We start from the raw sequence: 24732 nt of genomic DNA, 5'->3' as shown, positions 1-24732 counted from the left end.
GTACAGACAGAAAGAAGAGCCAGTAGTTGTAGGCACCCAAATATCAATCAGAAAAGCTTATCCCCTAAACTAGGAATTGAACCCTGAACCCAGGTCGCCATTGTGATGATGGAGACCAAGAGAAAGTACTGCCACATGGTTACAAGGTCAAGCTCCCAAGGACATGAAACAAGATGAGAGGGAACCCTTATCCAGTTTTTCTTCAGGGACCTACAGCAAAGTTTGTTATTGACCAGTTTGCTGGGGTGGCTTGAACAGCAGGCTTACAGGGGTCCTAGGCCCACATTCTGTCCTAAGGTACCCCTCATTATGACAGAACAATACAGAAAGACACACAAAGCACATCAGATTCACTGTAGCTTAAGAGTAGCCTCACAAATCCTTTTTACCATTAATCAAAACTTTACAGAGGAGATAAACGTGATTTTTACCATTCATTCAACCAATTTGCACAGAGAGAGAGAGGCCAGAAGTCTGACTGGTAAGAAATTCTTACCCTTTTGTCGGTATGCTAGGCTTCTGGGTTCCCTTTCCTTAAGCAGCCCTAGTGACCCCGCTGGCTGCACCACAGCCCTGGGGGCCAAGCTGCAACACAAAGGAAAATTATCTTTTCCTGTTCTGGCCAGAGCAAAATATGTGTGAGAAAACATAGACATTAGCCACTCTGCCTAGCACCCAATATCTTACTGGCAAGGCTCAAACTTGCCCCTGGTTGAGCCCCATCATCATTAATCCAACCTCTGACCAGGAGTTTCAACTTGTCTCTGGGCAAGATGGTCGCCTTGAGTAACAGGAAAGATAAGAAAAGGAAAGGAGAGAAAGGGAGAAAAGCATTGCCCACAGCATTTTGGGGAAGGCAAAGAGCTCAGGGAGGCCAGAGAAAGACGCACCCATTGCAGTGACACTGAAAAGTTCAGGTGGCTGCTTGTCGGTCGTGAAGGGATCTTTTCCAGGAGTCTCATCAACTCTCAAGTTTCCCCTTTTGGGGAGGAAAAAGCTCCCAATGTCCCATGGTCCTGTACATGCCTAGTTCTGTCACCCATAGCTATCAGCAAAGAATGCAAGGCAGAATAATCCAAAGAGAATAGCAATTAACATCCCATAGTGCCAAACCTATTCTTAGCAGAGAGGGACTTTACTGAGAGAGGCCTCTAACCCCCTAAACCTTAGGAAGGATCTAACCTTCCTAAGTTGTGCCTCGAACCCAAGGTCAGTCAAGCATCCTTGCCTTTTATTGAGAGGAGCCTTTAACCCTGTCTGTCTTAGGAGAGACTCCCCTAAGTTGGGCCTCTAACCCAATCCCATCCTTTACCTGGGTATATGCACCCCATTTACCCAAAGTCAGCCAATTGGTGCACACAGACAATTTTCCTTTGGGTCCGGGGCCTCTTCAGTATTGTTCCTTCCGTGTTTCGCTAGAAAGATGTTACTGGAGGCTGGGCATGGTGGCTCACGCCTGTAATCCCAGCACTTCGGGAGGCTGAGGCGGGCTTATTGCCTGAGCTCAGGAGTTTGAGGCCAGCCTGGGTAACATGGTGAAACCCTATCTGTACTAAAATACAAAAGATTAGCCGGGCATGGTGGTGTGTGCTTGTAATCCCAGCTACTCGGGAGGCTGAGGCCGGAGAATTGCTGGAACCCGGGAGGCGGAGGTTGGAGAGGGCCGAGATCGCGCCACTGCACTCCAGTCTGGGTGACAAGAGCAAGACTCTGTCTCAAAAAAAAAAAAAAAAAAAGAAAGAAAGAAAAATGTTACTGGACCCCACCACGTACTCAGTATTGTCCCTTATTTGGTTGCTAGAAAGATGTTACCAGAAACGGGTCCCAATCCAGACCCCAAGAGAGGGTTCTTGGATCTCGCTCAAGGAAGAATTCAGGGTGAGTCCATAGAGTAAAGTGAAAGCAAGTTTATTAGGAAAGTAAAGAAATAAAGAATAGCTACTCCATTGACAGAGCAGCCGTTTCTCTCTTGATTATATTTGCCACATGTCTTAGATTTTAGGTTTTATTTTGTAAGTAATTGACAGAACTCTTGGGGGCAGCATTGCATCATGAGGTTAGCATGGGTTTTCTGTTGAACTGTGTTGCTGTTGTGTTTGCCTAGGTCTGTAAAGTCTTCTAGCCAAGAAATTTTCATTTGCCACTACTTAATTAGCATTTGAAATCTTAGGCTGATTTTTCCAATTTAACTCTTTCCGATGATGTGAGAGATCTTAACATTTTTATAATAGTGCTTTGAAAGAACCTTAACCTATTTTCATTCAGTTTCTTTTCCCAGTGGCATTCTTAATTGAATTGGGTTTCTCAGTTAATATGCTCTGATGCCACAAAGACTTATCATAAAATATATATTGAGGTCAGTTGTGAGAAATTGTCACAATTTCTTCATAACATTGGGAAGATTTCAGAAAAAAAGTTCAGGGTGTGAAGTCATATAATTGGTTCTGAAAATAGAGCTTGAGCATAGTCACTAGTGATTGGACCAAGCATTGCATGAATAGCTGAAAACACTAGTTTAAAAAAAAAATAATGGATAGTCAAGTTTACCCTCATTTTGTGTTGATTTCAGTGGTATTCTTGTGCCTGGAGGCTTTGGAATCAGAGGAACATTGGGAAAACTCCAGGCGATTTCTTGGGCGAGGACAAAGAAGATTCCTTTTCTGGGTAAAACTCATGTTTATTGACCCTAACAATGAGTTTATTAGATTTTTGACACCTAGGAGGGGTAACACTAAAGGTTTGTTATCGTAAAGGTGTGAACTCGGATTTGAAAGTTCAGGTGCCAAATAGTCTGCTATAGGGTCAACAAACTATTCTAAATTTGGCCCACAGCCTGTTTTGATGAATAAAGCTTTATTGGAACACAGCCACACCAATTTGTTTACATATTGTCTATGGCTGCTTTTGTGGTCCAACGTCAGAGTTTCAGGCCCTACGGCCTAGAAGCTTTACTATCTGAAAGAGGCTAGAATCTTCACTATGTGACCCTTTACAGAAAACGTTTCTCATCCTAGGAGAACTTGCTGCTATTCCAGCTGGGTAGCAGAGGCTGGGAGAAGGCTCCATCTGCAACTGTGCTTACCTTCTCCAATTCCCACCTCAGTCTCCAGAGTAGCTGGGACTACAGGTACACACCACTGTGCCTGGCTAATTTTTGTGTGTTTGTGTGTGTGTTTTTTTTGTTTTTTTTTTTTTCAGAGATGAGGTCTTGCTATGTTGCCCAGGCTGGCCTCAAACTCCTGGGCTCAAGCAATCTGCCCACTTCAGACTCCCAAAGTGTGGGGATTACAGGTTTGAGCCACCATGCCTGGCTGAGTTGAGCCTTTTTAATGCTTTTTTTCAAATTGCGAAGTATGGCTTCTGTACCAGGGAAACCAGAGGAAATGAGACCTTCATGCGGGAGAGGCAGCCCTGTAGCTGGGGACTCAGGCAGGAGGGGGAGTGCAGAGAGGCTGTGTTTCCCACTGTGCAGTGGACGGCTGGGTGGGTTTATGAGCCCATTGGACAGGCTTTTAGTGCCAGCAGACCATTTATTTCCCCCCATTACCTGCTCTTTGATTAGCTTCTTAGACTCTCTCCTCTTAGGATCCATTTTCAAAATAGAAGCCTGGAGTAGTTACCTGGATACCTTGTTTTCTTTTACTGGTCTAAACTCATTGGGGGCCATTGTTTTTTTTTTTTTTTTTGAAGTTTCTGTCTAAATGTGGGTAATGCTCCTCAGATTATTTTAATGGTATGGAATGGTTTGCAGGTCTTTAGCTTTCCCTCTAGCATAGCATCTCTTTATGTCCCAGCCATATGGAACTTTCTGAAATCCCCCTCACTGCCACCCCCACCCCCCAGCACTCAGCTGTTTCCTGCTTATTGACTTCTGTTCTGGCATCGCTGATATATTGATTGCTCCCTTCTTTGTTTCCCCTGCGTACCTCTTAAGTATCTATCGGAGGAGCATCTGGGATGCTCTTTGGCATTTGTTTAATGGAGAGAATTGGTGGACTGCAGTGAAGGTGGAGCTGGGTCTGGGAGCATCCCTGTGGCAACAGGCTTGGGCGACACAGGTCTGCCTTCCTTCATCACCGAGCACTCTGTTCAGGCCCATCGTGTCTCCTTGCCTGCTGCCCGCCATGCTCAAGCCCACTGTGGAGTCTCCAACCCCCACCCCCCACTGCTGCTTTTCCTTACAGTGAAAGTTATGGGGCTGTCCTGTGGGTTAGCAGCCTGACGTCCTGTAGGCGCTCACCCTCTGGCCAATCCTGTGTTTATGGCTGTGAAGTCACCATGAGAAGGAGTGGGAAATCTTAGCCCAGGAAACTCCCTCTGAGTTGGGGTGTTAGATGTTCTCTGAAGGAATCAGGCACTGCAGCCCACTGAGATGCCTCAACTCAGGGACAAATCTAGAAGGTGGCAGATTTGTCTCATGGACCCTGCCTCTCTCTCTTTCCTTCCTTCCTTCTTTCTCTTTCTTTCTTTCTTTCTTTCTTTCTTTCTTTCTTTCTTTCTTTCTTTTCTTTCTTTTTCTTTCTTTCTTTTTCTTTCTTCTTTCTCTCTCTCTTTCTCTCTTTCTCTCTCTCTTTCTCCCTTCCCTCCCCTTCCCTTCCTTTTCCTTCTCCTTCCTTCCTTCTTCCTTCTTCCTTCTCCTTCCTTCCTTCCCTCCTTCCTTCCTTCCCTTCTTCCTTCATTCCCTCCTTCCCTTCTTCCTTCCTTCCCTCCTTCCTCTCTCTCTTTTTATTTTTTTTTGAGACAGAGTCTCACTCTGTCGCCCAGGCTGGAGTGCAGTGGCGCAATCTCTGCTCACTATAAGCTCTGTCTCCCAGGTTCACGCCACTCCCCTGCCTCAGCCTCCCGAGTAGCTGGGACTACAGGCGCCCACCACCACGCCCGGCTAATTTTTTTTTGTATTTTTTTTTTTTTTAGTAGAGACGGAGTTTCACCATGTTAGCCAGGATGGTCTCGATCTCCTGACCTCGTGATCTGCCCGCCTCCGCCTCTCAAAGTGCTGAGATTACAGGCGTGAGCCACCGCACCCAGCCCCTCCTTCCTCTCTTTCTCTCTTTTTTCTCTTTCTTCTCTTTCTTTCCTTCCTTCTTTCTCACCCAGGCTGGAGTACAGTGGTGTGATCTCAGCTCACTGCAACCTCTGCCTCCCGGGCTCAAGTGATTCTCCTGCCTCAGCCTCCCAAGTAGCTGGGATTACAGGTGCATGCCACCACACCTGGATAATTTTTGTATTTTTAGTAGAGGCGTGGTTTCACCATGTTGGCCAGGCTGGTCTTGAACTCCTGACCTCAAATAATCTGCTCACTTTGGCTTTCCAAAGTGCTGAGATTACAGGCTTGAGCCATTGCGCCCGGTTGACCCTGCACTTTTCTGACCTCATGTTCCTTCTTTGTCAACTTTGGGACTTAGGTGGCTTCTTGATAGTCTAAGCCCCTGCCCTGCTCTTTGTCAGGGATTGTTCTGAGGACAGCAGGGAGCAAAACAGGCAGAGTCTTGCTCTCTGGGAGTCTGCATTCTAGATAGGGGAGACAGGCAGCCAACAAATGAACAGAAAATGTGAATGAATACAAAGTGAGTTCATTTGCTTTGCATATGTGCTTTTTAAAATAGGAGTTTGTCTTGGGATGCAACTAGCAGTGATAGAGTTTGCAAGAAACTGCCTTAACTTGAAAGGTAAGTTTGAGGTTTGCTAATGACCATTTATTTAAAAAATTTTCTCTCTTCAAATATTTTTCAGCACTATTGGTGAATTACTGAACTCTTTTCTTAATCTTCAGATGCTGATTCTACAGAATTTAGGCCAAATGCCCCAGTTCCTCTGGTAAGTGGCTTGTTTATCTTTCTGGGTCCAGTCATTGTCACTTGGGTCCTGGCTCTTGCCTAAATTTATAAGGGGCTATTGGCTGGGCGCCATGGCTCACCCCTGTAATCCCAGCACTTTGGGAGGTCAAGGCGGGCGGATCACTTGAGGTTAGGAGTTCAAGAGTAGCCTGGTCAACATGGTGAAACCCCTGTCTCTACTAAAAATACAAAAATTAGCTGGGTGTGGTGGCAGATGCCTGTAATCTCAGCTACTCGGGAGGCTGAGGCAGGAGAATTGCTGGAACCCAGGAGGTGGAGGTTGCAGTGAGCCAAGATCGTGCCACCGCACTCCAGCCTGGGTGACAGAGTGAGACTCCCTCTCAAAAAAAAGGGGGGGGTCTATTATTATTTTTTCTTTACAGCACCAGCACATTTTAAATTATATTATTCTTATATTAAATTCCTTTGTTCTTGATAGTCCATTTTCTCAGCTATGCCTTAAAGACAGTCACAATCCTGGACTGATTTCTCTTTGTCGCAGCTTTCAAGCTTAATGTTTAGGAAAGGATTAAATCGGCTGTGACAACAATTTATAACATCTACTATAAATAAATGAGCTGTCCTGTCTCCAGAATCATTGCCAGTCTGCCTATTTTCCACACTGGTGGTCATCTGTCTTTCTAAAACAAAAGTGACAGTGATTCTGCTGCCAGTCCTCATCTTCCATCGGTTTCTTTTCCCTTAAAATATTCAGTCCAGGATTCTGGGCTGGGTCCCAAAGCCATTGTGCTCTGTCACCTGCTGCTTTGCTGATTCATCCCATGGCATCCTGATTCTTCCCAGGCTTTGAGTTTTTTTCTTTTTTGTGTTTTTTTGAGGCAAGGTCTCACTCTGTCACACAGGCTGGAATGTAGTGGCATGATCACGGCTCACCGAAGCCTAGACCTCCTGGGGTCAAGCAATCTTCCCACCTCATTTTTTGATTTTTTTGTAGAGACAAGGTCTCACTATGTTGCCCAGGCTACATGCTTTGAGTTTTACGTTTGGATAGTCTGAACTAGTTTTTCAGATGCAGCCTAAGGTTCCCTATACCTGAGATGTCCACCTGCCTAAAATCCCTCTCCCTCGTGGAATCTCAATAAAACCGTTGAAGAATTTAATTAACAACTCAGTTACCAACAACTTCCTATTCATCTGAGGAAACCTTTCCTGAGCTCTTTTCTTTACCTGCCTCTGCCTTCTGCCCCATGCTACTGTGCTCACCACTAACAGAGCGAGCTCTGCAAGATGATGGTTGGCCTTCAGTCAGCCTGTTTGCCAGCCACCCATGCACACCCAGTCGTGTCCCTGCTGCTGGGCACCTACTTCTAATGGAGCTCGAGCCTCACAATTGCGATTGGTTTTTTTTTTTTTTTTTTGAGACGGAGTCTCGCTCTGTCGCCCAGGCTGGAGTGCAGTGGCACGATCTCGGCTCACTGCAAGCTCCGCCTCCCGGGTTCACGCCATTCTCCTGCCTCAGCCTCCCGAGTAGCTGGGACTACAGGCGCCCGCCACCACGCCCGGCTAATTTTTTGTAATTTTAGTAGAGACGGGGTTTCACTGTGGTCTCGATCTCCTGACCTCGTGATCCGCCCCCCTCAGCCTCCCAAAGTGCTGGGATTACAAGCATGAGCCACCGCACCCGGCCTGCGATTGGTTTTTTAAGCAGCTTTATTGAGATATAATTCATATACCACAAAATTTAGCCATTTAAACTGTATAATCCAGCCAGACGCGGTGGCTCACGCCTGTAATCCCAACACTTTGGGAGGCCTAGGCAGGTCAATCACTTGAGGTCAGGAGTTCGAGACTAGACTGGCCAACAAGTTGAAACCCCATCTCTACTAAAAATATGAAAAATTAGCCGGGCGTGGTGGTGCATGCCTGTAATCCCAGCTGCTAGGGAGGCTGAGACAGGAAAATTGCTTGAACCTGGGAGGTGTTGGTTGCAGTGAGCTGAGATCGTGCCATTGCACTCCAGCCTGGGCAACAGAGTGAGACTTTGTCTCAAAAAACAGATAAACAAACGAACAAACAAAAAACTGTATAATCCAATGGTTTTTAGCATATTCACAGATCTGTGCCACTCTTATTACAAGCAATTTTGGGCCATTTTCATTACTCCAAAAAGAAACCCCACACGCCTTAGCTGACACCCCCAAGCCTCCTATCCCCACCAACCCCAGGCCACCATTAGTCTACCTTCTGTCTTTATAGATTTGCCTCTTTGAATCATTTAATATGAATGGAATCATCCAATATGTAGCCTTTTGTGACTGGTTGCTTTTACTTAGGATGATGTTTTCAAGGTCTATGTTGTAACATGTATCAGTACTTTGTTTCTTTTTATTGCTGATTAATATTTCATTGTATGGACATGCAACATTTTATTTATCCATTGATGAACATCTGCATTGTTTCTACTTTTTGGCATTGTGACTAATGCTGCTGTGAACATTCATGTGCAAGTTTTTGTGTGGACATATGTTTTCATTTCACCAGGAGTGGAATTGCTGAGTCATATGGTAATTCTGTGTTTAACCCTTTGAGGAACTGCAGGACTGTTTTCCAAAGTGGCCGCAACATTTTAATTTCCTGCCAGCAGCGTATGAGGGTCCTAATTTGTCCATATCCTTGTGAACATTTGTTATTTCTGTCTTTTTGATGATAGCCATCCTAGTGGATGTGAAGTGGTGTCTCATTGTGGCTTTGATTTTCAGTTGCCTGATGGCTGAGGATGTTGAGCATCTTTTCATGTGTTTATTGGCCACTTGTATGTCTTCTCTGGAGAAAGGTCCATTCACATCCTTTGTCTATTTTAAAATTGGGGTATTTGTGTTTTTATTATTGAGTTGTAACAATTCTTTATATATTCTAGATATAAGTTCCTTATATATAATCTATGCTATCGACATTGGGGGACACATCATTCTTTGTTGTGTGTGGGAGCTTCTGCCCACTAGGTGCCAGTATCACTCCCTAACCCCTGCCCAATTGTGACACTAAAAGTACCTCCAGATATTGTCAAATATCTCTTGGGGGCAGGGGCAGAATCACCCTGGTTGAGAACCACTGATTTAGAGAAATCTAGTTCTATTTCTGTCCCCTGTAGCCTGTTCACTCCCTTCCCTTATGGCAAGCATTCATTCTTTTTTTCTTGGTTTATCTTCCCATTTTTTAGATAGAAGTGAAGCTGTATGTCTTTGTAATCCACTTCCCTTCTTAGGGAAATGGTAGCATACTCTGCACAGTCTTTTCCTGCCTTGCATTTTTTGCTTAACACTATATGCTGGAGATCACCCCACGGAAGCACACAGAAGCATTCTTCACTCTTTTTTTATAGCTTGTAACTCAAACCATAATGAACCATAACTTACCAGCCAGATGGTACTTTTAAATCTTATGCTCAGAAGGCCTAATACCAATGAAGGGTTCCTTATGAGCCTTTGATATAAACATATTTCCTGACTAATAGCTGAAATGGCTGTGCCAGGAAAACTATGGGTTTTCTCTTCTAAGATATACTTTGGGATAGGAAGTGATTTTACCAGTAGGTGCCACTGTTAGATAGTGTTGGCAAGGTTAATTCTTTGATGATTATTCTTTACTGGGGGTGTGTGTATGTGCATTAAAAAATTTTTACACATGGCCGGGTGCGGTGGCTCACACCTGTAATCCCAGCACTTTGGGAGGCCAAGGCGGGCAGATCACAAGGTCAGGAGATCAAGACCATCCTGGCTAACACGGTGAAACTCTGTCTCTACTAAAAATACAAAGAAATTAGCCAGGCATGGTGGCACGCACCTGTAGTCCCAGCTACTCGGGAGGCTGAGGTAGGAGAATGGCGTGAACCCAGGAGGCGGAGCTTCCAGTGAGCCGAGATTGCGCCACTGCACTCCAGCCTGGTGTGCAGAGCAAGGTGACAGAGCAAGACTCTGCCTCAAAAAAAATGAAAAAAATTTTTTTTATACATAGGGTAAAAAAGTTAAGCCCTGCAGAAAAAGGTACAGAACTGTCTCTCCTTTGCCCCCACCTCACTTCGGTTCCCTTCCCCAGTGGCAACTACTTTGATCCATTTCTTTCTTTCTTTTTTTCTTTTTAAAGAGATGGGCCGTCTCACTATGTTGCCCAGGCTGGATATTCACAGGTATGATCATAGAGCTCTACAGCGTCGAACTCCTGAGCTCAAGTTATTTTCCCACCTCAACTTCCCAAGTAGCTGAAACTACAGGAGCTCAGCTGATGCATTTCTTTAGTTATTTCAGAGATTTGTGTGTGTGTTTGTGTGTGTGTACCCACTTAGCCACACACGTATGAATATGTATTGCGTTTAAAAAAAAAATCTTGGGCCAGGCGCAGTGGCTCACGCTTGTAATCCCAGCACTTTGGGAGGCCGAGGCGGGCGGATCACGAGGTCAGAAGATCGAGACCATGGTGAAACCCCGTCTCTACTAAAAATACAAAAAAAAAAAATTAGCCGGGCGTGGTGGCGGCGCCTGTAGTCCCAGCTACTCGGAGAGGCTGAGGCAGGAGAATGGCGTGAACCCGGGAGGCGGAGCTTGCAGTGAGCCGAGATTGCGCCACTGCACTCCAGCCTGGGCGACAGAGCAAGACTCCGTCTCAAAAAATAAAAAAAAATAAAAAATAAAAATAAAAAAAAATCTTGGCTGGGTGCAGTGTCTCATACCTGTAATCCCTGAACTTTGGGAGGCTGAGGCGGGAGGACTGCTTGAGTCTTGGAGTTCGAGAGCAGCCTGGGCAACATAGTTACACCTTGCCTCTACAATAAATAAATAAAATTAGCTGGGCATGGTGGCATGCACCTATAGTCCTAGCTACTCGGGAGACTGACGGGGGAGGATCACTTGAGCCCGGGCGGGTTGAGCTGCAGTGAGCTGTGATCACGCCGCTGCACTCCAGCCTGGGTTACAGAGCGAGACCCTGTCTCAAAACAAAACCAAACAAAACAACTTTGTAGCATGCTCCAGACACTGTTCCCACCTTGCTTTATATACTGATCACTCCACATCAATGTGCAGGGATATCTTTGGTGTGCTTGCTCTGCTGTATGCTATATGGCTGCATCCTTATTTATTTAACCAGTCTCATATTTAGTTTGTGTCCATTATTTTGCTGCTTTAAATTATGCTGCAAATTAGTATCCATGTACGTATATCCTTGCACCCACGCGCGAACACATCTGCAGGGATAAATTCCTAGAAGGGGAGTTGCTAAGTCAGAGGATGTGTGCATTTTACATTTTGATGGCTCCTATACACATAAGTGAGATGAGAACAATAAAAGCTAATTGCTATTGAACATCTTTATGGCCTGCAATCAGTTTGTTGGAGAAAAATAGCCTTAAGAGCTAGCATTTGTATCGATGTGAGAAGTCTTATTAAAAAAAAAAAGACTAAGGAGATAGAATCATAAGGCAGCAAGCACCATGAAGCCTGCAGAGTTACTTAAGCTTGAGCAAATAACAGTGACTTTGTGGGGATTGGTCATTCTGGCTCTTCTAGCTAGGAAAGTAAACAATTTGGAAACCAGGAGCCTTCTATAGGGAATATTTACTCCTAAAATCTGTTCATAGGTCATCATGACCCTCCTTTGGCATGTATGATTAGAGCTATGGCTGATTATGAAATCAATAGAGACACTGGCATCCAGAACAGTTCCAAGAGAAGGTGTCTCTTATACACATAAAAAGAGAAACAGATTTTCCCCTAAGGGTTAAGGTAGACTCTTTCTGCGTCTCAGAGTGCCCAGGAGAGAATGAGTAAAATTTATTTTATTGTGTCATTTCTCTGCTTAATCCACAAGGTGAAATTGAAGGCTCTGGGACTTTGCAGAATACTTAGGGTTCTAAAGCAACTCTGGTTTTTTGCCCTGCTTCAAAGTAGTCTCAGCTGCCTTCTAGATGGTACATAACCAGGAGCATAGCTGTTGCTGACTTACATTCTAACTCTATATCAATCACATGGCTGCTGCTGACATCCTTGACCTTGAACTTGGCTTCAGATCTCTCCAGTTCATCTGTAGGGTAGTTCACAGCACTTTGGACTTTATATTTTGAATATTTTCAGCTTTTGAGGCGTATATATATATATAAATGAACAATCTCAATCTAATGTGTAGGCATGTGAATGTGCTTAACTCAGCATTTCTTTTCTGTTTGTTGAAAAAGGTAACTAAAAAATCTGAGTTTACATAAGATATTATACTGTGAAGACAGAATTCATGTTCCACCTTCAAAAGACATCAGCACACACATGCACACTTGGATGGTGGTATTGGAAAGGAACAGGGAGAAATTCAAAGCATTTTAACAAGACGCAAATGGATGTTTGAGATTTTGGTATTTGATATTATTTTGGTTTTCATTATTTATCATAGGTATGATGTCATTTATCCCTTTTTGATCCAGGAATTTTCAGGGTTAAGTGAATTTTACATCTACCGTAGTAGATGTGTGAAACAGTCACATAATTAAAAGCTGATTTGGGTGAAAGTTGATTTTTGTTATACATTAAGTATAATTAATTAATGCATAACATTTTCCTGCCTTTAGTTGAAGCCCTGTTTAAAATATTTTCCTCATCTGTATTATTTTTCAACAACTTCATATGGAATGCAAATTAAGAGGTGTTGAAAAAAACCCAGATGGCCCACTTAGAGTTATCTTTTAGGCAATTTTGATTATTTTGAGGATTTGCTTGCATTTAGAGTGTTGAAGTAAGCATCTCCTGACTATTACAAAGATCATATAGAAATCACGTGGAGGTTAGTTAGGGTTAAAAAACCTTTTTCCCATAAAAGTAGTCATTAGGAATACAGCTATAGGCCGGGTGTGGTGGCTCACACCTGTAATCCCAGCACTTTGGGAGGCTGAGGCCGGTGGATCGCCTGAGGTCAGGAGTTTGAGACCAGCCTGGCTAACATAGTGAAACCCCATCTCTACTAAAAATACAAAAAATTAGCTGAGCGTGGTAGTGGGTGCCTGTAATCCCAGCTACTGGGAGGCTGAGGCAGGAGAATCACTTGAACCCGGGAGGTGGAGGTTGCAGTGAGCCAAGATCACGCCATTGCACTCCAGCCTGGGCAACAAGAGCGAAACTGTCTCAAAAAAAAAAAAAAAAAAAAAAAATGCAGCTATAATATGGGTTAAATAGCTTTTTACAGACCACTCTGGGAGCCTAATACTCCTTTGATACTGTCTCTGTGGGGATAGTAGGTTTAGAGTTGACATCAGACTGTTGGCTGAGGTAACTTTTTTCTACTCAGAGAAAGTAAAGTTCTTGCCTGAGCACGGTGGCTCACACCTGTAATCTAAGCACTTTGGGCAGCCAAGGTGAGAGGATTGCCTAAGCCCAGGAGTTCAAGACCAGCCTGGTCAACATGGTGATACCTCTTGTCTACAAAAAAATAAAAAAGTAGGCCGGGCGTGGTGGCTCATGCCTGTAATCCCAGCACTTTAGGAGGCCAAGGCAGGCGGATCACTTGAAGTCAGGAGTTCAAGACCAGCCTGACCAACATGGTGAAACCCTGTCTCTACTAAAAATACAAAATTAGCCAGGCGTGGTGGTGCATGCCTGTAATCCCAGCTACTCAGGAGGCTGAGGCAGAAGAATCACTTGAACCCGGGAGGCAGAGGCAGCAGTGAGCTGAGATTGTGCCATTGCACTCCAGCCTGGCCAAAAAAAAAAAGCGAAACTCCATCTACAAAAAAATAAAAAAGTAATCCTGGCACTTTGGGAGGCTGACGCAGGTGGATCACGAGGTCAGGAGATTGAGACCATCCTGGCCAACATGGTGAAACCCTGTCTCTACTAAAAACAAAAAAATTAGCCGGGCATGGTGGCGCGTGCCTGTAGTCCCAGCTACTCAGGAGGCTGAGGCAGGGGAATCGCTTGAACCCGAGAGGTGGAGGTTGCAGTGAGCTGAGATTGCGTCACTGCACTCCAGCCTGGTGACAGAGCAAGACTCTGTCTCAAAAGAAAATAATAATAATAAATAAATTAAAAAGTTAGCTGGGTGTGGTGGTGTGTACCTGTAGTCCCAGCTACTCAGGATGCTGAGATGGGAGGATCACCTGAGCCTGAGGAGGTCGAGGCTGCAGTGAGCCATGATCATGCCACTGTACTCCAGCCTGGGTGACAGAGTAAGACCCTGTCTAAAAAAAAAAAAAAAGAAAGAAAGAAAAATTCTCCTGAAAGGGAACCCTTGCACACTCTTGGTGGGAATGTAAATTGGCATTACTATTATGGAAAATAGTGTGGAGGTGTCTCAAAAAATTAAAAATAGAACTACCATATGATCCACCTACCCCACTACCGGGTATCTATCCAAAAGATATGAAATTATTGTGTTCAAGAGGTATCTGCACTCATGTTTGTTGCAGCATTATTCATAATAGCCAAGATACAGAATCAACCTAAGTGTTCACTGATAGATGAATAGATAAAGAAAATGGAAAATGTGGGGTGTGTGGGAGAAATGGGGAGATGTTGGTCAAAGGGCACAAACTTGCAGTTATAAGATGAGTAAGTTCTGGAGATCTAATGTACAGCATGGGGACCACTTTGGGAGGCTGAAATTTGCTAAGAGAGTGGATCTTCATTGCTCTCATCACACACACATAACAGTAACTATGTGAAGTGATGAATATGTTAGCTTGCTCATGGTAATCATTCCACAGTGTATACATAGATGAACACATCTTGTTGTACACCTTGAATATATACAATTTTTTTTTTTTTGTCATTCTGTGACTCCTACACCTTCTTACTCCCTTTGTGACCTTGGGTGGATTCAGCATGGTGACCAAAGACTTTCATGATCTGAAGCAGGTGTGCCCTCTTCATTCCTCATACTTGACATTCCACCCTAAACATGGTGTGCGCATTCTCTAAACGGCCTTGCATTTGGGCACGATGTGTTTGCTTGGGCTATTTTCTCTCTTTCTGAATGCCCACTGCTGCCCTTTTCCTGCATGCTCCCCTCAAGGTTCTTTCTACAGAGCCCAGTTGAAATGCTACTTTTTTGATGAATCCTTCCCCTGACCTGGTCCCAAACTTACTGACTTAGAATCTCAGAGGTCTGGAAATTTGTATCTCTCATGGCATTTTGTATAGTGCCTTGCCCATAATAAGTACTTTATATATGTTGGAGTTGAAATAGATAATGTATATTAACTCTGCGAGGGGCTAATTGATACCTAGAACGAACATAGGCTAAAATGAGAAGCTAGCATGAGCTAGATATCAGAACTGAACAAAACACACACCACAAATAATAAAAACTCAAACTATAGACTAACGTTGGTTAGGAATGAAGTTGTGAAAAATCTCAAATAAAATATTCGAACATCCAATTTAACAGCATTAAAGAATGATCATGACTGGGTAATGTGTTTATCCTGGGAATTAAATTAACACATTATATTGATTGAACAAAAAAGAGAAACCGTGTAACGCCATACATGCTCAACATCGAAACCTGGTGCTCACAGTCTCATAATGAACTAGGAAGACACCAGTACTTCTTAAACAAGAAGAAGAATATCTTTCACAAAGCAGTAGCCAACAGTAAAGTTCATGGTGAAATAGTAAGGGATTCTTATTACAACCAGCAACAAATAAAAATGTGCAGCATTGTGAACAAAACAGTTGTTAAAATGAGACCAGCAAATGCTCTCTGGGGAGTGAAGCTGGCGTTCTCCTTCCTGCCTGTAGAGTTATGAATCCATACAACCTTTTGGGAAATCAGTTAGGTGATCTATTTGACAAATCATACAAATATCCATACCCTCTGACTCAGACATTTACTTCTCAGAAATTCTCCTAAGGAAATTGGAAATGTTGACAGAAATATGAATAGGTACTCATTACATTTAGAAGAATTAGAAATGACAACAATCTACTCATCATAATATTTGGAAGAATCGGAAATGACAACAATCTAAATGCCCCACAATGAGGAAATAGTTAAGACTATTATGGGGTATCTGTACAGTGGAATGCAATGAGTCGTTAGAAATGTTTAAGAGTTTTAATACCATGAGAATGCTCTTGTGTTGAATTAGAATGATACAAATTGTATTTAAACGGTCCCTCAACTGTTTATAAAAATCTCCTGTTTCTTGGTGGGTTAGAAATCACCTTTTTTTTTTTTTTTTTTTTTTTTTTTTTAGATAGGGTCTTGCTCTGTCACCTAGGCTGGACTGGAGTGCAGTGGCGCAATCTTGGCTCACTGCAACCTCCGCTTCCCGGGCTCAGATAATCCTCCTGCCTCAGCCTCCCGAGTAACTGGGATTGTAGGTGTGCGCCACTATGCCTGGCTAATTTTTGTATTTTTTGTAGAGACAGGGTTTCGCCATGCTGCCCAGGCTAGTCTTGAACTATTAGACTCAAGCGATCCACCTGCCTCAGCCTCCCAAAGTGGTGGGATTACAGGCGTGAGCCACTGCACCCGGCCGCTTTTCTATTTTTCTGGTTAACTCTCTAAATGTTTGAAATGGCTTCCAATGAATTTCATTTTATTATTGAGGGAAACTTCCATACTTATTTTCTTTCTTCCCAAATCTCCGCAAGTATACTCTCCTCCCAAAATTTAGATAGTTGTATTTTTCTGATTATTCCAAATAAGAATGCTGAGAGGCTAATCACTAAGAGCAGCAGCCAGAGATTTACGAAGTGTTCTCTTACTATTGAACATTTTCATTTATTCTTTTTGATAGGACACACATCCATATGACTCAGAAATCAAAATGTCCAAGAATTTGTCAAGTGAATAGTGGCTGTCTTATTCCTGCCCCCTCATCTGCCCAGTCCTCTTGAAGCACATAACCAATGATAATAGTTTCTACTGTGCACTTGCAGAGATTTTCCGGGAAATTTCAAGCACCTTGCCTTCCAAGTCACTATATACTAGCTACTCATCTCGTGCCCAGTTCACTTTGGTCACCCTGTCCCCACCATCCCTGTGCTTACATCAACCAGTACTTCTCTCTCTCTGAGCTCAAACACCCCAGAGAGAAGCCTGGCCCTGCCCAGCCTTTTTTGGGTAGATGAGGTGGGAGCATGGGTATGTGCTCCTTTGCCCACCTCAGAGAGTCATCCAGCTTCTGGAAAAATGACAGCAGCCAACTTGACAGAAGAACCCAGCATACACATTCAAGTTCATTGGATTAAAAAAAAAAAAAAAAAAAAAAAAAGGCCGGGCATGGTGGCTCATGCCTGTAATCCCAGCACTTTGGGAGACGAAGGTGGGTGGATTGCTCGAGCCCATGAGTTTGAGACCAGCCTGGGCAACACAGGCAGACCCCTGTTTCTACAAAAAGTAAAAAAAAAAAAATTAGCCAGGCATGGTGGCACATGCCTGTAGTCCCAGCTTCTTGGGAGACTGAGGTGGGAGGATCACTTGAGCCCAGGAAGTCAAGACTGCAGTGAGCCCTGAAAGTGCCAATGCACTCCAGCCTGGGCTACCGAGCAAGACCCTATCTCAAAAACAAAACAACAACAAACAAAAAAAACCACAAAAAAACCCTGAAACTAAAAATAAGTCAAAGGCAGTACTTTGCAGGCAGTGATTTTCAGCTTGAGGGTAGAGCCGTATAGCAGAATCTTGGAGAGGGCTTATGTAGTTTGAAACGCCTTCAGTATCATTATTTTCTACACTTTGAAAGTGGAAATGGGCCGGGCGCAGTGGCTCACGCCTGTAATCCCAGCACTTTGGGAGGCCGAGGCGGGCAGATCACAAGGTCAGGAGATCGAGACCATCCTGGCTAATACGGTGAAACCCCGTCTCTACTAAAAATACAAAAAATTAGCCGGGCGTGGTGGTGGGTGCCTGTAGTCCCAGCTACTCGGAGAGGCTGAGGCAGGAGAATGCCGTGAACCCGGGAGGCGGAGCTTGCAGTGAGCCGAGATGGCGCCACTGCACTCCAGCCTGGGTGACAGAGCGAGACTTCGTCTCAAAAAAAAACCAAAAAAAAACCAAAAGGAAAGTGGAAATGATCCCGTATCTTTCAGATGTTAACTACAGAAAGTATAGTGTGGCAGTCTGGGCTCTAGAGCGCGAGGTAAAAATAATAAACAGCTTGAAGAACATTGTTCAAAGGCATATCACGTACAATTGGGTTTTTGGTGGGGAGGGCAGCAGTGGGGTTAAAAAAAAATCTTCATGTCTAAAGCACAGATATGCACACAGCACATAAACAGATGCACAAGACATCTCTGGAGTTAAAATTTCCTGGGGGGTGGCGATTAGAAACAAGTGTTTAACAAAGCTCCTTAGGAGGTTGATAATGGCTTAAGAAAGGGTGAGAGAGGCCGGGTGCGACCTGTAATCCCAGCACTTTGGGAGGCTGAGGTGGGTGGATCACCTGAGATTGGGAGTTTGAGACCAGCCTGGCCAACATGGTGAAACCCTGTCTCTACTAAAAATACAAAAATTAGCTGGATGTGGGGATGCACGCCTGTAACCCCAGCTACTTGGGAGGCTGAGGCAGGAGAATTGCTTGAGCCCAGGAAGCGGAGGTTGCAGTGAGCCAAGATCGTGTCACTGCACTCCAGCCTGGGCGACAGCAAGACTCTGTCTCAAAGAAAAAAAAAAAAAAGAAAAAGGAAAAAAGAAAGGTTGAGAGAGACTGTTCAAAGGCAATGGGACCCAATACTGATACTTTGATACTTCGTAGGTGTTTTGCGCAGGAGAGTTGCGAGGATAAAGAAGAAATAAAAATCTAGCTTCCGGGGCACTGCTGTGACCAGGCTATTAGGGTCAGTTTGAGCCATTGGTAACTTGGACAAACTTGAACGTTAACATTTGAACTCTTATCTGGTAAGGGGTAGCAGAAAGTTCCCTTCCCTCCTCTGCACTTCTTGCCTCCATATTCCGCACTGTGGTCACTTCACCCCCTGCATCCCCTAGCTGGACACAAAAAGTAGAACTTGAACTTGAGGGCTGGCTGTTTTCTCAGAATACAGGATGCCAAGAGTTGAGAGGGCCCAAGGTCTTCCTGTGATCTTTTATATTACACATCACACGCCAGTACCATGGCGTTAGGATGGTAGACCCGAGGCCACCCGGTCAGTGATGAGTGGGGCCTCCTCTAGGTCCTGTGTTCGTTCTGTTCCCCGTCGAGGGTCATTCATTAAGAAAGCACAGCGAGTGCTGGGAGGTAGCATGACGTCAAGTGTCTGTTTGTGAAGTGTTTTTCTTGCTTGCTAGTGGATAGTGTGAGATCAGAGTGGAAATTGGAGATGACCCGAGCACTGAGGAGTTAAGGAAGGAGAGCAAGCAACAGGGTGATTCTGGTGGAAAAGTGGAGCAAGGGAGTTGGTTGGGCATTTCTGGATTCTTTTCAGGTCTCCCACACCATCTTTGTAGTTTTGGGCAGGATCACAGAGCTATCTTGGCTGTCACTTTTTTTTTTTTTTTTTTTTAGATGGGGTTCTCCCTCTGTAGTCCAGGCTGGAGTGCAGTGGCGTGATCATGGCTCACTGCAACTTTGACCTCCGGGGCTCAAGTGTTCTTCCTGCCTCAGCCTCCCTCCCTCTCTTTTTTAAATCTATAGAATTAGTTGAATCAGACTAAGGTTACTTTCAAGTCTATTATGTTATGAGGGTTAGTACTTACTTAGCAAAGTAAGGTATGTCTAATAATTTATTTATTAATAATAACTGAACCTCACAGCCAGATCATTATAATTGCAAAGAATTAAACCAGAGACTTTGGGGGATTCCACGTAGGATAAGACCACAGCACAGGCGCTCTTCCTCCAGTGCTCAGGGTTCTATTTTGTTTTCTCCTTCACTGGGATATCTTTTTTACTAATACTTGGAATTCTTCAAAACTAACTTCTCCGTCTCCATTCTTGTCCAGTTCTTGAAAGAGATCATCTGGGGTGTTTGGACCCTGTTTTAGATAAAAAAGGATGGGAGAAGGGAGGGGAGAAAAAATGAATCAGTTACTGCTACACGTTCTCAGAAATTAGAGGCCTTGGGTCTGTGTGCCAAGAAGGCAGCCCAGGTTTCCAGTGACATGCATCTAACAGCTAACAGAGAGAAACCAGCTTTAGCTGTATTGCTCCGTGTCATAGAACTGGCTACCTTTTTGTCCTCCATATCACACATTTGTTATTTTAATACAATGTGTATTTTAATACAGTTGTTTTCTTATGTCCTCTTGGGTCTTTTTCTATATGCCTCTAAAAACATTCTTCTGAGAAGGGATCTGTGGGCTTCACTGGATTGCCCACGGCACACAAACAGTTGAGGGCCGCTGCCCCAAGGTTTTCCTGGGAGCTGGGGTTGTCTCCTGCTCCAGGGCTAGGGCTGACATATTACATGAGGCAGCAGGCTGGGAGGGCTCCTTCTGTAATCCTTCCGATCACCCTATGAGGGAGATCTACTTTACAAGTGGGGAAACAGGCTCAGAGACAGCCAGTCACTTGCTTGAGGGTCCACAGCTGGTTAGCAGAGGGGTTGGGGTCCACACATTGACTCCAGAGCTCAACCCCTTAACTAACCACCGCCCAGTTTTTCCCAAACGTTGAGCTATGCAAAATGACTTTGGCTCAGTGGTTCCCATGCTTTAGCATGCATCAGAATCACACGATGGGCTTGCTGACCTTGGTAAATACAGACTGCCAGCCCTACCTCCAGAGTTTCTGATTCACTAGGCCTGGGGTGGGGCCTGAGAATCTGTACACAAGGTCTTGCTTTGTCACCCAGGCTGGAGTGCAGTGGCATGATCACAGCTCACTGCAGCTTCCACCTCCTGGGCTCAAATGATTCTCCTGCCTCAGCCTTCCGAATAGCTGGGACTAAAGGCGTGCGCCACCACACCCGGCTAATTTTTTTACAATTTTTAATAGAGACAAGGTCTTGCCGTGTTGTTGAAGCTGGAGAATCTATATTTTCAACAGCTTCCCAGGTGGTGCCAATGCTGCTGCTCTGGGACCTTGAGAACCACTGCTTGAGATGTCATGTGAGATCGTGTGCAGGCTTTTTGACTACTGAACTTCCTGCAGTGTCTTAAGCGGACTTAATTTTTGTCTCTACCATAAAACTCTAATCTTAAAGCCATTACTACTTGGACTTTCAGGTAGGAGTCTATCTGTGCAAAATACTACTTAGAAAACCGATTGAAATAACAGTTCAGTTTGTCAGTTTCAAATTAGACTATATTATATATATGTATATATAAATTGTGGTAAAAAACACATAACATTGAATTTACGCTCTTAATCATTTTTAAGCATACAGTTCAGTAGTGCAAGTAGATTCACAATTTTGTGGAACACATCTCTATGGAAGATATATTTTAACCCCTAAGATTCCTACAAAAACACTTAGCACTTTGCTTTGATTACAAGACCAAACTGTAAGTTACTTATTCAGCCTTTGATTTATGAATATGAAACACTGTTTTCCTGAAGCCTTTACTAGATTCTAAACCACACATGGTGATGATATATGTAAACAGAGTATGGCGGAAAACCTTAGTAATGGAAACCTTATGGAAATATAATCAGGTACATGTAAATAGACTTTCAGAACTTACCATTAGTCTTCCTACGTTGTTCCAGATTATGTCTTACGTACTTTTTGTAGGAAAGACATAAAGTATAGAAAAAGTTACCCATGTTACCTTTTGAAACAACTTGTTTGAGTACATGGCCTAGTCTTTCCTGTTAGATGATTATTTTTCTTCCTTTTACAAAAAAAAAAGGGTTTTTTAAAATTTTAAACTGTTTCACTAACTTGTTTTGCTTTTTAATTAAAAAGTCCCTTTTTCTGCTAGTGACTTTAACTGTTTTTACAAGTTCTTCTATATTTCTTTTTTTTTTTTTTTTTTGAGACGGAGTCTTGCTCTCTCACCCAGGCTGGAGTGCAGTGGCGCGATCTCGGCTCACTGCAAGCTCCGCCTCCCGGGTTCACGCCATTCTCCTGCCTCAGCCTCTCCGAGTAGCTGGGACTACAGGTGCCCGCCACCACGACTGGCTAATTTTTTTGTACTTTTAGTAGAGACAGGGTTTCACCATGGTCTCGATCTCCTGACCTCGTGATCCGCCTGCCTCGGCCTCCCAAAGCGCTGGGATTACAAGCGTGAGCCACCACGCCCGGCTATATTTCAACTATAAGAAAATGAGAAAATATCAGATTATGGGGTCATTGAATTCAGCTTTTTTTCTTTTTTAGTATTAAAAACAGAAGTCTTTCCAATTGTCATATTGGCAGAAGGGATATTTCTGGTTAAAATCTGGAGAGCTGGTTAAAATATTTGAAGAAATGTTCTCTCCTGAAGTTAGAGCTAAATAGTGACTGAGTCATATGAAACAAGTGCATAGTCACTTCGGTTGTGAAGATGATTTTTAACTGCAAAATGACAATGACTCTCTCCTTCGAGTCCTCTGCTTGACTAGGCCCGACCTTGGGCTTCCCTCTCTGTCCTTGTATCTGACTACCCTTAATATTTGATCACCTGGCCTGCCTTCAGCTAGAATCCTATCAAGGCAATTTAGCCAGAAACTCCTTATCCTGGATATTTCCTTGGTAATTTTCCATCCACTGGCCCCCCACCCTGCTCCATGGTCATAAACCCCCACTTACCCTTTTTGGAGTTGAGCCCAATCTCCCCATGGCAAGAACCCATTTCAGTGGTCCCTATATGGATCGCCATGGCCCTCCTGGAGTAAGTTGCTTACCATCTTTAGCAAGTGTTCTGAGTCAGTTTTTTCTTTAGCAAAAGGAAAGGAAGTACTGTATATTGGAGCGAGGAGGATCAGCTCTTCTCTGCACTCTGTTGCCTTGAATGCATTTTGATTTTGACAACTCTGGGGTGATTTTGATGTGAAACTTTATGGCCCAGGAAATTTAGTCCTTTCTTGAAAGTTGTTTAGAAATGCATGGTTGCCTCATTAACACAAATTTAAATGACGAACACAAATTTAAATGCTTTTGAAATATAAATGAGTGCTGACAAGGCAATTTGTCAGTGGGTTTTCCTAACAGACTGCTAAGTAAGTGTTGGTCTTGTTGAGGGATTTTACATATAAAAATGAAGCCTGTCCAAGGCCAGCTAACACTATTTTGCAGTCCTCTTTGTTTTCCTAAAGCCTGGCACAGAAGTACTGAATCCATGCTGAAGGCCTTAGTGGGTTTGCTTGGTGACTTGTGGGTCTTCCAGGCATAGCTTGGCATTGCTTCCATTTATCATGGTTAGTCCTGCAGAGTCCTGTGCTGAGGCTGCAGGAGGGATAGAAGGCTTGGCCCTTGTTTTCTGAGAGCTTGCCTTCTGAAATGTGGCCTGACTTAAGGGGAAGAAACCCCACCTGCATGTGTCCTCCCTCAAGCAACGGTCCCTATAAGGCTCTACCAGAGTCCTCTCCCCTCCCTCCCTCTACTCCCACCATCAGTCCCATTAAGCGGGCTTTGCGGATGGCCACTTACTTTGAGTAAACTGGGGAATTCAGCCTGAATCAATAGCTTCAGTTCATCCTTTGACAACTGGTCTGGATCACCTTCTTTGGCTGCATATTTTTCAAAAATCCTCTTCAGTTCCTCAGGAGACTTTTTAGTACTCATTCTGGTGTCCTATAAATTGGGAAGAAAATAAACTTACCAAAAAGTTGAAGTAGAGTTTTGTGCTGAGGGTTGTCTGCAGGATTTTAGTGCCATTGGGCCATTTCCTTGGCATAAATGGGGAAGAATAAGGAAAAGAGAATGTCGGGGTCGGAACAGCACCAGTAACTGCCAACATGTTTTAAAAATAAGCATCTTAGGCCGAGGACGGTAGCTCACGCCTGTAATCCCAGCACTTTGGGAGGCCGAGGAGGGTGGATCACTTGAGGTCAGGAGTTCGAGACCTTGGAAGCCTGGCCAACATTGTGAGACCCTGTCTCTATACAAAAATTAGCCGGGTATGGTGGCGCATGCCTGTAGTCCCAGCTACTTGGAAGAAGGAGGCAGGAGAATCGCTTGAACCTGGGAGGCGGAGGTTGCAGTGAGTGCGATGCCACTGCACTCCAGCCTGAGCGACAGAGCGAGCCTCCGTTGCAAAAAAAAAAAAAAAAAAGACATCTTAGATAGTATGTTAAATGTCTGTTCTTAGAGTACATTTGTTAGGAGATGGTCCCTGGAGCCAAACATTTTTATTAGTAATTAATGACATTCTTCACTTTTTATGTACCTGATCTGCACTCTGCAGGCTGTGGTCTTGAAGAATACTTGACCACAGCTTCTAGCTTCTAAGTTACAGGGAATATCTCCAGATGGCATAAACTCACCTTCTCTCCAGACTATTATCTTTCACACCATTCTAAAAGGAAGCAGAATATTAATGCAAACAGAAGGAGCTCTAGGTAGTACCAAAATCACACTAACCTGGTCGCCCAATAGTGAAACAGCTAGAAGAATCAAAGAGGAGTTTGAAGAGCTGAGCAGAATCATGAGACTTTTATAGTCTTTACAGGCACACCACCCTGATTATGAAAATTTCCTTTTGTTGGCCATTTAAGGGTAATTATTAATGGTTTTTGAAACCCGGGCTTAAGACTGCATGAACCCGATAATTAAGGGCAAGATCCAGTAAAGGTCCATCTCGACAGTTGCTTCATGGTTCAGAGTCCTAAGTGTAAGCTTGGATTTTTTTCCCCCTGAGATTATATTTTCCCTCCAATGTAGAATTATATTTGCTCACAGTTCACATTTCATAAAGCCTAGATCTAGAGGATTATTTTCAATTTAGTTGTATATTTAGGCTTTAAAAAATAACTTTCTTCATATCCAGAAAAAAAAAAAATGCTGCCCTGTGCGGTAGCTCATGCCTGTAATCCCAGCACTTTGGGAGGCCGAGGCAGGAGGATGGCTTGAGGTGAGGAGTTTGATAC

The 24732-nt window shown here is 43.9% G+C and overlaps 2 protein-coding genes across 5 annotated transcripts in view; one reads left to right on the top strand and one right to left on the bottom strand.

The window, feature by feature from the left end:
- CTPS2 (CTP synthase 2) overlaps positions 1 to 24732 on the top strand; it is a 130222-nt gene that overhangs the window by 45620 nt on the left and 59870 nt on the right. For all 4 annotated transcript variants that reach the window (XM_055269374.2, XM_055269370.2, XM_055269373.2 and 1 more), the window contains exons 11-13: positions 2570 to 2664; positions 5607 to 5669; positions 5774 to 5817. In XM_055269374.2, the coding sequence (XP_055125349.1) occupies positions 2570 to 2664; positions 5607 to 5669; positions 5774 to 5817 (202 nt within the window). The remainder of the gene's footprint in view (positions 1 to 2569; positions 2665 to 5606; positions 5670 to 5773; positions 5818 to 24732) is intronic.
- S100G (S100 calcium binding protein G) lies at positions 19650 to 23428 on the bottom strand. Its single transcript, XM_055269384.1, has 2 exons — positions 23294 to 23428; positions 19650 to 19754 (listed from the first exon to the last, which is right to left on the bottom strand). Exons 1-2 carry the CDS (start codon positions 23426 to 23428, stop codon positions 19650 to 19652), a joined length of 240 nt encoding a protein of 79 aa, XP_055125359.1.

This window comes from Symphalangus syndactylus, chromosome X (assembly GCF_028878055.3).
Source record: "Symphalangus syndactylus isolate Jambi chromosome X, NHGRI_mSymSyn1-v2.1_pri, whole genome shotgun sequence".
In the NCBI taxonomy this organism is placed as follows: domain Eukaryota; kingdom Metazoa; phylum Chordata; class Mammalia; order Primates; family Hylobatidae; genus Symphalangus; species Symphalangus syndactylus.
This window is presented reverse-complemented; position numbering and strand designations above follow the sequence as displayed.